The 12,545-nt window shown below is 44.4% G+C and overlaps 2 protein-coding genes across 2 annotated transcripts in view; both read left to right on the top strand.

Annotated features, from left to right (window-relative positions):
- Positions 1-12,545, top strand: part of srp19 (signal recognition particle 19) — a 329,264-nt gene that overhangs the window by 217,863 nt on the left and 98,856 nt on the right. The gene's annotated exons all lie outside the window — the stretch shown is intronic.
- cntnap3 (contactin associated protein family member 3) overlaps positions 1-12,545 on the top strand; it is a gene marked incomplete at both ends in the record, with an annotated part of 90,322 nt that overhangs the window by 61,116 nt on the left and 16,661 nt on the right. Inside the window, 6 exons of the mRNA XM_080530085.1 lie at positions 1,898-2,017; positions 2,570-2,767; positions 3,930-4,086; positions 4,484-4,611; positions 5,411-5,581; positions 8,907-9,125. Coding sequence (XP_080386211.1) covers positions 1,898-2,017; positions 2,570-2,767; positions 3,930-4,086; positions 4,484-4,611; positions 5,411-5,581; positions 8,907-9,125 — 993 coding nt within the window. The remainder of the gene's footprint in view (positions 1-1,897; positions 2,018-2,569; positions 2,768-3,929; positions 4,087-4,483; positions 4,612-5,410; positions 5,582-8,906; positions 9,126-12,545) is intronic.

The raw sequence follows: 12,545 nt of genomic DNA, 5'->3' as shown, positions 1-12,545 counted from the left end.
GTGTGTGTGTGTGTGGGCGTACGTGCATTTGTGTGTGGACTGCATGGATGGACTGCACTTATATAGCGCCTTTATCCAAGTGCTTTACAACGGCCTCTCATTCACCCATTCACACACGCATTCACACCTCCTGAACCACAGCCGCCCCTGTGTGTGTGCGTGTGTGCGTATGTGTGTGTGGGCGTGTATTTGTGTGTGGGAGTAGAAGGAGTGTGTTTAAGTCCTCACACAGAAGCTGGCGCAGAACTAAACCGATAAACTGTATCCAGAGTGTCGTTTGTTCCTCATGCACAGAGAAACAGTCAGAGTTGTAATTCAAGGTCAAACGTCTTATCTCTGATGCACCAATACCCGTCTTGGCAGACCCTCTTGACAAAGTCTCTCCATTGATAAGGATTAGGAAAGAGCCTATTTATTATGTGAGAGGCTTCTCTGAGTCCAGTGTCATCACAAATGGAAGACGTGAAATTAAGCTTGTCAGTCAAACATAATCGCCTCACCGTTTAACACTTTCAGACTTCGGTTGCTTGAAAGTGACAAAAAAAGAGACAAAAGGGGAGGCCTAACTGGAACTCTTTCCACATAATTAGATTTTAACTAAGAGTCTTATCATTCAAAAGGATGCTTTGGGGTGAAATAAAAAATGTGTGACTAAACTGTTAAATGTTTAGGATAATTATTCTGTGTGTAGACACGTGTAGGAGTGGTGGGGGGGGGCGCCGCGGGCGCAGGGAAGGTTGGGCGGTTTCTACCGTGGTTTGAATGGGCGCTCATTAGAGTGAAAGATCGTTTCAGGGAGAAAGAACGGTCACCTGGATTCAGCTTTTGGTTAATATAATGTTGATTTTAATAGGAGTAGAGGAGGTCCATTATTTACAAGATGGCAGGGCAGCCAGCAGCTGTTACTCACAGGCCTGATTCAACAGGGAAGCAGCACCTGCAAAGATAGAGCCCTGGTGTTCCTTTGGGAAACCATCCCACTTTAATCTAAGCATGCAGCAGTTATTTTCTGCGGGTTCCTTTCAAATAATGATGTTAAGCATACAATAATGTGCCTCCTCTGCACCATCAACAGGCTGCTAGCACAAAGCTGGAGCTCTCAAGAAAAAGAGTGGGTTTCACTGCCTTTTTTCCCCCAACGCTGCTGCTTTGGCAGTCCATCACACTTATTCTTAGGATCTAAACAGGTTTTTTTTGTGTTTTTTTCAGATCATCTGTTCTGAAAGTTAGATAGTCATTTGCTATCTCCAAGAAACAGATGATCATCTGTCAGCGCTTGCCAAAACATAGAGTAGGCTCCTCAATTGAAAAATGTTAATGTGTTCGTTCCCCCACCACCACCATGCTGAGATGTTAATTCAAACACTGTCTAAAGTTTTTGGAACAAAACACAACTGTACACTCACTAGTGAGACGAAAAAATATGCAGTCGCCGTCGAGTCGAGTATTATGCTCGAGACTCAAGTCGTCGCATTGTTGTTAACTGAATCAATGTGTTAGATGGTGACAAGAGATTATGCTTGTTCATAGAAGTTGTTCCAATTGCAATTCAACACATGCGGCCAGGCTGCCCGTGATGCGTCATGTGTGATAAGAATCAAGGGGTTCTAATGAACGTTAGCCGATTCAATTTAAATCAGTCGGTTGGTTTCTCTTTTTATTTTTAATTAAGCATCCGTTACCTGAAGGAACCCTGAACGCCCGTCTCAACCAGAGGAGGTGCTGTCCCCACACAGAACTCCCTGGCCCATTAGCCTGTAATGATCCTTGTGTAGTATCCCGTCCTGCATTATTACTGCGCACAGCCCTCATTACTGTACTTGTTTGCCAGTTACCTAGAGGAAGTGATTTTTTTTTACCTCAGTCTTTTTTTTTCTTCTTCTTTTCTTTCCTACAGCTATTTACGAGCAGTCATGTGAAGCGTACAAACACCGGGGAAACACATCAGGGCTGTATCACATAGACGTGGATGGCAGCGGGTCAATCAAGCCACAGCTCATCTACTGCAACATGACAGGTAAAAAACGCACACCTCGAGCTGTACATCGAGCAGGCAGGCCGATCAACTAGCGCGTGACTAGCCAGGCTTAACGAGCGTGCATTAGCACCAGAGGCAGCGAGGCAGTTTTTACAGAAGATAATCAGCCCTCAGGTATCGCCATGGCCTAATGCGTCTGTTGTTACACCATGCTCGTGACAGAAGAGTAGACATCACCATCCCTGGGTTCAAGTACAGTGCCACCAGCATTCTGACAATGTGGCACATTGTTTGGCTCCTCTTGCCCCCTGGTGTAGAGTCTGTTATTATTTCCCCAGAAATAGACAATTTGTTCAGGGTAGTTGACGGCTCTCTCTGCACCTCTCTGCGGTGGCGGAACATCCAGGACCGTTTGACAGATTCCCAATTCCAGAGGACTGGCAACAGCCTTTTATCGGAAGCATCTTGTCCTCGTCCGTCTCGTCCTCACCCGTCCCACTCCGTCTCTGTGTCATTAGGCATTGGCATAGTTACGGATAATGATCCTGGGGTTTCCCCCTTTCTCCTCTCCCCTTCTCCTCTCCTCTCCAGATAAAACGTGGATGGTGATCCAGCACAATAACACCGAGCTGACCAAATTAAAGCAGTCCCCGGGGAGGAATCAGCATTTAGCCTATTTTAACTATTCGGCCGACGTGGAACAGCTTCAGGCTATAATTACCCCAGCGGAGCATTGCGAACAGGAACTGTCCTACCACTGCAGAAAGTCACGCCTCCTAAACACACCAGGTAAGCCCTTTTTATTAACAGTATTGATCACTCCCCCCTCCCAGCAAAGGTCAGCCTGATTAAAACCTGCTCAGCCGTCTGTGAGAGCGCCACACAGGTGGAGCTTAATCAGACGTTGCAAGCTGATTATTATGCTCTCTGGTGCAAATGTATTTAGCTATCTTTTGTCAATGTTGTGTATATAACAAGAATTCACCATTGTGGATGTGTTTGGTACGCTGAGAGAGAGAGAGTTTGGTGATTTGTTTATTTTGTGTTAACCATGACGTCTTCATGGTGTCCGTTTGTAGGTCGTCCACTTCATAATGACTGTTTGACACCTGCAAATGGACATGAAAAAATAGTCACAGCTTCGACGTGTAATTGCTGTCTCATTACGGCACGTCCTGAAGAGAGAGGAGGAAAACAATGTCAAGGCTAAATGTTGCTAAATGTTGTCAAATGAAGAATAATGAGGCAGAGTACAGTGTTGGTCTGTGTTAAAACTCAGACAGACAGCTTTTTTAGATGGATGGACGTGATCAGACAATGGAAGAAAGAGAGTCTCTCACTCAAGGCTTTCTACCATACTGGAGTGGTTACTCAGCAGTCACCACTGCAATAAAGAACTCTCCTTTCAATCTATTATCTCTCTGAAGCCTGTCTCTATCACACGCAATCAACATCCTCAGTAGGATTTGATTAGAGTGGTTTTTTTGTACCGTAGGAGTGTGTTAACATAGTGAATATATGAATATCTATATATTAATTAATATATTCATATCTTCTCATCATCTGCCATTTAGCAGACGCTTTTATCCAAAGCGACTTACAATTAGAGATGACCGGGGACAGTCTCCTTGGGGTAACTTAGGGCTAAGTGCCTTACTCAAGGGCACACTAGTGGTGGGGATCCCAGGTGGGATTTGAACTCATGACCATCTGATCACCCGTCCAACTTACTATCCCACTAGGCATAAAAAATAAATAAATCCCAATAGCTAAATAGATTTGCGCCAAAGAGAATAATAAAATGCAAATCAGTTTGCATTTTAACGCCTCCCAAAAGCTAAATAAATTTGCGCCAAAGAGCATAATAAAATGCAAATCAGTTTGCAACGTCTGATTAAACTCCACCTGTGCGTAATAGTGATTGATTAAACGAGAAGAAGTGTTTTTTCAGACGGAACCCCTTTCACCTGGTGGATGGGAGGCTCAGGAGAGGCCCAGATGTACTGGGGCGGCGCGGTCCCGGACAGCAAGCAGTGTGCCTGTGGTATTCAGGAGAACTGCCTTGACCCCAACCACTACTGCAACTGTGACGCAGACCGCAAGGAGTGGTAAACTACTTCCCATCATCGCTACTCCCTAAGTCCTGTCCCATGTTGGATCCATGCTGCATACAGTGCTGCATACAATCTTTTTTTTTTTTACTGGCTATTTTTCCTCTCGCCTTTTCAATTTTTAATCATGTTCTGAAAGAGCTGAATGCTTCTAGCAGTCTAACGGCATTTGTATTTTTAGACTTTAATCCTCCAGCCTGCGCAACAGTGTTAACTTATAAAAGAATGTATAATAAACACCATCTGGATGTGGCTGTTAATGTTTTCCCAGTCTTATTTTATCGCCGCCTGCAGTTAAAATTTATTTGGGACTGTTGCTGAATTTTTGTTTATATCTTTGTTGTTTTCTTCTTCTGCTGTTTTGACGCATGCGTTCCTGTCTCCTTGAACCCAGGGCTAATGACTCTGGCCTCCTAACTCATAAGGACCATCTGCCCGTCAGAGGGCTGTTGGTGGGGGACCTTCAGAGATATGGATCAGAGGCTGCCTACAGAGTTGGTCCCTTGAGTTGCCATGGCGATAGTAAGTAGAAAAAGATTCTCAAAGAGAGTTACTGAAAAGTACACAAAGAAGTACTCTCTCTCTCCCTCCCAAAGAGAGTTACTTAAAAGTCACTCTGTGGTACTGACCTTACCCTAATTGCAATGGGCTCCATGCTCCATCTTGTGCCTGACATATCAGCCAATGCAGTTTATCTAGATCCACATACACTGTATGTACTGTGCACCCAGACTTAAACGCTCAATGTCTCAAATTACGTCATTGACAGACTGAGGCAAACAGTGAAAGGAACTTGGCAGCAGTAACCAGATCATTGATACATCAGGGAAGCCCCTGGGCGTGGAATGCACAGTGATGTACTGATGTCTTTGGTAATCCACTGTTACCTCCCGGAGATCTGGTCCACAGTCGTTTTAGAACTCTTACATGCTAACTCTAGGTCTAACTCCCCTTTCCACCCATCAATCATCTTGGTAATTATGCACTTGTTATGTACGGAAGCTAATTATGTGTACAGAAGCCATTAGCAGAACTGTTACAAAAACACTGCTCCCTTTTATCTCTGTATACTGATGGTAGTTGCTAATCAGGCAATAATGAATTAATCACAGTTCTAATCTTTCTACCTTTTTTTCCCTTTTTTTTCTTCTAATTGCAGTGCCGTTACCTGAAAAATATTCTACCAGTAAATAGACCTAAATGGAAGAGTGTGTGTGTGTGACTGCAATGTGCCGTTATCGAATTAGTGGAACAGTTGCTCTGTTTTTCACAGATTCTCGTTAAAATATTCATAATTATGTATTTCCGCTTCATTCATTAGAGAATTTCTGGAACGCTGCGTTTTTCAACAAGGAGACGTCATACCTGCACTTCCCGACATTTCACGGGGAACTGAGTGCCGACATCTCCTTCCTGTTCAAGACCAATGCCTCCTCTGGAGTGTTCTTGGAGAACCTTGGCATCAAAGACTTCATCCGGATCGAACTCAGCTGTAAGTGAACCCCTCCGCAGACTCTTCCAACACAGTTGGACATGATTGGTCTCCTTGATACAGATTTTGGTCAAGGATATTTTGGTCAGGGAAATTTACATTTCCCGGGGTCTTGACCCTCGAGATTGTTCTATCGGTACACCAGCAGCGGTGGGAAAGACCTTTCTGAGGTTACAAAAACAACTGAAAGACACACACACACACAAACACACACATATACAGACACACACACACACACGTGCGCTCACATACACACACACACAAATCATGAACTCACTCTCCTTGGGGAAGGTATGACATTGCCATTGTTCTAGCGAAGCACAGGCTGCCAGCCTTTTATGATGACTTCTGTTTAGATACAACTGCTTATTATTACAGTATAGTTTTAATTTATGTATTTTTTGGCATTCGGCAGACGCCTTTATCCAAATCGACTTATAACAAATACATTTGTCTAAGTAAGTGAATCATCTATCCATCAGTCATCGCAAGAAAAGTAATCTCTGCTCGGGCCAGGGGCCATTGGCAGTCATAATGCTAGAAGTGTTTTTTCTTCTTTCTTTTTGTTAATATACAGTAGAGGAACTGGGGGTGAGGAGGTTTTCTGTAAATTCTGCCTCTGTGTTATTGTTTTCATCTGCTCCCTGATCCCATGGCAAGTAATCTACACCCGGGCACAGACGATCCATGTGTGTGGACTTGTGGGGGGCAGGGGGGGGGGGGGGCGGCGGGAGCTTTTTCCCCCCCTATTGTCCAGTATTGTCTCGACTGATTTTTTGGAACATCTGTAGCAGAGTGTTAACATTGTGAAAGTGGCGCTAGATGTTATTGTCTGTAGAGACAATAGTCAATGGTGATTGATGGGATCGCTGCGTGTGAAGAGACACTATAGGGCAGGGGTCGGGCCAATTTTTTTGGGAGCCACCAGATGGCGTGCCAAAATATCATCAAAGGCTAATTTAAGTAATTGATTGTTAAAAAATGAAATGTGACACGTTCGAATGCTTTGACTTTTCTTTCGAAAAATGTGAATACATTTCCGTGTTGTTGTAAATCAATGCCACATCGCTAGTCAACTAACACAGCTTGTTTTGTGAGCCTGCTAACAATGTAACGTAGTGTTATAGTTAACTAGGTAGCAGTGGGGATTACTCACCCAATCCATTGCGTTGCTATTCTGGCTTGACTAGCGAGTTTCTGTAGTGATTCTCAAATTGAAACGTAGTTCCGTGTTTCAAAAGAAAAGTCATTTTGATCATCCGATCGTCACAAATGTTACTGGAACTCCGCGACGGACCGCCTTATAAGACATGCATTTGTGGGAGATGCAGAGAATTGATCAAGATAACTGTAAACAAGCTGTATAGGTGGCGTAATAAACTTAACTGTAAACGAGGAGTTTTTTTTTCCCTTTCCATATTTTTGAATAATAAATGTGTGGACTGACGATGTAGCGGAGCCTAACTTATTCTAATAATTGTTTAACATACTTTTATTCTGATAATTATTCCCCGCTCCTCCCAGACGTACAACGTCACATTATTATTGGATTGGCAATATTGTACCCTACTTGAGTGAGAAGTTAGCTACACATTTAACCTGCTACCTAGTAAGAGAAAAAGAAAAATGTCATCCAGGTCTAAAGAGGAAGGTTGACGGTGAAAAACAGGGCATTTAAAGCGGAATGGACAGAGAACTATGCGTTCATCCTACCTGGTTTCATTCATGCAAAGCCGATGTGATTTATCTGTAATGAAGTTGTGGCTGCTTGCAAAGACTATAATATTAAACGGCACCACGAGACGGTGCACCTCGCTGCCTGATTGTCTGTCCCTGTGTCATTCACTCTCAACATGGATAAAAGTACAATAAGCATTCTTTAGGTGGTGGTAGATTCTCTATTCGGACAGTATAGCCGCTATATGTGGGAATGTCGGTCCGATATTGTAAGAAAAAAAAAAGAAGTGGATTCTCAAAATAATCTGCTGGGCCAAATATTATTGGTGATGGGCCAGCAATGGCCCACAGGCCGCCTATTGCCGACCCCTGCTATAGGGTGTACAGTACAGTACGGTATCCGTTCTACTGCAGTAAATCCATCCCAGACTTCACAGAGCTTAATTAACCCGTAGTCACGTGAATGCTAAACGGGATTACGAGAGGCGCATTACAAACAGGTTCGGTTGTGTGTGAAGTGGTGGTTAAATCAGGGGCACACGCCGTACAATCAAGTACGTTTTCTCTTCCCAAGCAGAATGAAAAGATTGAAAAGATTATCCACACGCCTTAGCTGAGTGAATATTGTAGCACACGGAGATACCGCGATGATACGGTGGCGGAATGACAGCCATATCTATGCATTCAACCGTCATTTGTTGATTAGGTTATTGAACTGCGAAAGCGTCTGCTATTTTTACCCTCGGTGCGGTTCCAGTCCCTTAGATAAATCCTCCTCCTGGTGAGCTCTGCGTTACTAAAGGAGGCGGGGGGGGGGGGGGGGGGGGGGGGGGGCTGTGCGCTGAATACTAAAGAGGTCAGAACAGACTATCAGCATTTTCATCCAGTTGTTTTTTTGCTGCCAGAGAAGTGTTTGATGACCGACTCTGGCTGGTGCCCTGGCTTTCCTCTAGGTCCTCTTCATTAAAATCCATTCAGATCTGAGTCCATCCCACTTCCCACAGATGGGGGAGGCAGGAGGAAATTAAATTAGTGCTCTCTCTGAAAACATATGCGCAGGATAAGGAGAAATGTGAGACTTGATTTTCCGGGGGGGAAATGGCACATAGTCAAGAGGTGCCGGTAATATGCGTGTGGTTGTGTATATGATGAAAGATTTGGAGGAGAGGGAACAACATGTAGGCTACTGTGAGACGTATTGGTATGGTGTATTGGTCCTGAGATGAGGGCTCCAGAGGTCCAGGGTTGTAGTCAAGGTTGCAGTATCGCAGCTTTTGATCAACAACAAATCAACAAAACGTCAGGGTCAACATAAACTGAAAGTAAAAAAAAAAAAAGTTTAGTGATAGATAGAGCAGAGAAAGTTACTGTGGTGAGTGGGTCTTGTCCTTGTGGGAGTTAGAGGATTCATGGACGAGATTGGAAACTAAATGTCTGTCTTGGCTTGGCCTCAGGGTACAACATTATCTCAATATAAAAGATGTTATCATTCACCAATTATTTAAGAGTAAAACGACACTGCTGGTCTGCTGCTGTTACAGTATATCTAGGGGCTAGCCACCCATCCAAATAGTAATCACACAATGTGTCTGTAACCACCAACCCTCCCCTCCCCTCCCCCCGCCCCTCCTCTTCCCCCCACCCATAGCCTCCTCCGAAGTGGTCTTCTCCTTTGACGTGGGCAACGGGCCGTTGGAGGTGAGGGTGAAGACGGACGCGGCGCTTAACGACGACAGGTGGCACCGCGTGCAGGCGGAGCGCAACGTGAAGGAGGCGTCGCTGCGTGTGGACGGCCTCCCCGGCGCCACACTGAAGGCGCCCGCTGACGGACACATCCACCTGCAGCTCAACAGCCAGTTATTTGTGGGTATGAACAACACTGTTTATCTCTTAAGCAGCCCACAGAAAGGTCCAGTGGGCTGGGGTGGTCCAGTGGCCTGGGGTGGTCCAGTGATCTGGGGTGGTCCAGTGGGCTGGGGTGGTCCAGTGGTCTGAGGTGGTCCAGTGGGCTGGGGTGGTCCAGTGGCCTGGGGTGGTCCAGTGGTTTGGGGTGGTTCAGTGGTCTGAGGTGGTTCAGTGGTCTGAGGTGGTTCAGTGGTCTAACACTGTACAGTGCACACACACGCCCATGTCGGCATGGGTTCAGATCCAGCTCTCCTCCTTACTTTCCTGTCTCTCTCCAATATAAACATATATATATATATATAGTATATAAAGATATACAGTATGAGAGTCGGACTGCCCCACTCAAAAGAATAAGCCCCCAGAAATAAACGCCTGTGCTACTGCCTCTCAGGCGTCCTCCAGTCTACCAGCGAGACGTTGTTTTTTCAGAAGTGGATTAATGTCTTCTTTGAGTTGAGGCGCCTGTTTGTCTCCGCCACTCTTCAAGGAGTGAAGTAGCAACTCAGAGAAATTAAGCCGTTTGTGGTTTTTCCTCTGCCAGTTGCAAAACGGGAGAATGAATCTCAATGCCTTGTAATGTAGGTAATTCCAGAGGGTATTGTGTGGGAGTAGTGTGCAATTTCACCACTTTTGGGGCATTTAGTACAGCGCAGTTCTTTCACGTATAAACGGTAGGAGAAAAGGGCCCTCTCAACAGAAAGTCCTGGCGATGCATCCCCTCGGCAGCAGTCGCTGTCCCGTTGTGGGCAAACTGCCATCATCTGTGTTTCACTACTGGATATGCAAGTGCTGAGGAGACTGTTTCAGAACGCTGAACAATGATCATGTTCAATAAATAAACCTGGATCAGGACTTCCTGATAGGTGTGATAATGCGGTTGTGTGTGTGTGCGTGAGCATGTGTGTGTGTTTGGCTGTGAGTGCACACGTGCGTGTGTGTGTGTGTGTGTGTGTGTGTGTGTGTGTGTGTGCGTGTGTGTGTGTGTGTGTTTGGCTGTGAGTGCATATGTTCATGCGTGTGTGTGTGTGTGTGTGTGTGTGTGTGTGTGTTTGGCTGTGAGTGCATATGTTCATGCGTGTGTGTGTGTGTGTGTGTGTGTGTGTGTGTGTGGGGGTATGTGTTCCAGTTGATATGCATTCCCTGGGAGCTATATTTAATATTATACGTTATCAACGTCAGAATACTACAGCGTAATGGGAGAATCTGTGCCTTTAACTACATGAATTACCCAACTGTCTTCTGACACGGTCTGGTAGTGCTGTTCATTTCCCCATAATTTGAGTGATAATGATTAAAGAAATAGCGAAACGTGAAGATGAGTCCCAGCCAAGAGGATGAGTACCACTTTGGCGGGAAAATAAAACAAAACAGTGCCTTTAATTGGACGGAGGCCGAGACAGGCTGATGGAAGGAATATTGAATATCTTAAGTGAGCAATCTCTCTAAAGTGGGTGGCAGGGAGTGTGACCATCAGAAGAGCTCCTACATCTAAGGTTATTTAGACTATCAAACAGAACCATCTAAGGTTATTTAGACTATCAAACAGAACCATCTAAGGTTATTTAGACTATCAAACAGAACCATCTAAGGTTCTTTAGACCATCAAATAGTACCATGTAAGGTACTTTAGACTATCAAACAGAACCAACTATGGTTCTTTAGACATAAATAAATACATATACAGTAGCATGACTCATAAATGTTACCATACACAGTTCTATGTAGGACAGTGCAGTGTGTTCTAGCAGTGAGGCGCACCACAATTGAAAGTGGATTTATCCAATTCGTTGGAGACCCGAGGATCCTCACAAGTTAATCAACTCTGAGAACGAGTTAGGTAATTGGTGTTTCTGAATTTGAATAACGAGGTTAGGTCTTTATACACAAAATGGGAGTAATGAAGAGGTCTACGGTACTTTAACGAGGTTTCAAAGCATTGAACCTTTTTCGAACTTCACATTTAATTTGATGTGCTGTTGATATACCTCTACCCCCCTTTACAGTTTGTCTACTGTAAATAAATAAATAAAAAATAAAATAAAAAAGTGTTAATTCTTCCTTCTTCTAGCATTATGACTGCCAATGGCCCTCGACCCTAGCATAGATTACTTTTTCTTATGATGACTGTTGGATAGATGATTCACTTACTTAGACAAATGTAGTTGATGTAAGTCGCTTTGAATAAAGGTGTCTGTCAAATGCCAAAAATATAAAATGTAAATGTAAATCTGTTCTCTCTTATTTGCTAACTTTCTGATAAGACTGTAAGACTGGAATCTCTACTGGTAGTGAAGAACTGACCTGTGTTTAGGTTAATAAACAGACAGCCCTCCAGGTGTCCACTCACCCAACCCTAACCCTAACCCAACCCTAACCTTAACCCAACCCTAACCCTAACCCAACCCTAACCCACTCACCTAGCTGTCTCATAAGTGTTATTTTTCATTGACAGCTTCTTTGACAGTTCCCCTCTTAAGTTTTTGCCTTCACTGGTCCAAGGGATTCTTCCACAATTGCAATGCAATGGATTCGGTGAATAACTCCCTCGACTACCTAGTCGGTGTAGAGTAGTGGGGATTACTCACCGAATCCATTGCATTGCCATATTTTGGCTTGACTAGCCAAAGTGTGTCATTGATTTTCAACAACGTTGACATTTACTTACATCTTTCAGAATAAAAGTCGTAACATTTTGATTGGTTTCCGACTTGTTCCCGGTTTCACCAGCTGTCGGCTGTACAAAATGTTCAGACTTTAATTCTGAAGAATGTAAATAAATATTATACTTCATATTATGTTTCAGCTCACTGTTCCAGCTTCCAGGAATCATGAGCCCATGCTGACACACAATTACCCATCCTTGATTATATCCCAATAGATGCTTACTAAGTCCCGGTCCACAATGATGAAATCACATTCAAGTTCAACGCTAGTGGACAGATTATTTCACTCCATTTGACAGAGCCTGTCTCAGAGGTGCTTCACCGTACGGCGCCGTTAGATTGCTTTTGCTTCAGAAAGGTGGAGTTTAGAGTTTGTCTGAGAGAACGACAAGAGATGGTGCACAGCCTTGCAAGGGGGGGTGAGAGCTCACCGATTATTTGTTGTGAGACTGAAGTGAGAAAAACAATCTTTAGTTTCCAGGGCTGAGGTATGGAAAGATGCCAGAGGAGTAGAGAGGGGGTTGGGGTGTGTGTGTGTGGGGGGAGGGGGCGGGGGGGGGGGGCTCCCTGAATGCATTTTTCCTCCCACAACTTTGTTTTCATCGCCTTGTCGTTTAGAACGTCTCTTGTACTCTCAGTCGTCTCGACAAAGTTATGCTCTTGGGAGGCGTGAGGGTAGCGGGTGTGCGTGAGTCTCTCTGCACTGTAGATGACATGCC

Source organism: Nansenia antarctica (assembly GCF_963989245.1).
Source record: "Nansenia antarctica genome assembly, chromosome: 4".
Classification (NCBI taxonomy): Eukaryota; Metazoa; Chordata; class Actinopteri; order Argentiniformes; family Microstomatidae; genus Nansenia; species Nansenia antarctica.
This window is presented reverse-complemented; position numbering and strand designations above follow the sequence as displayed.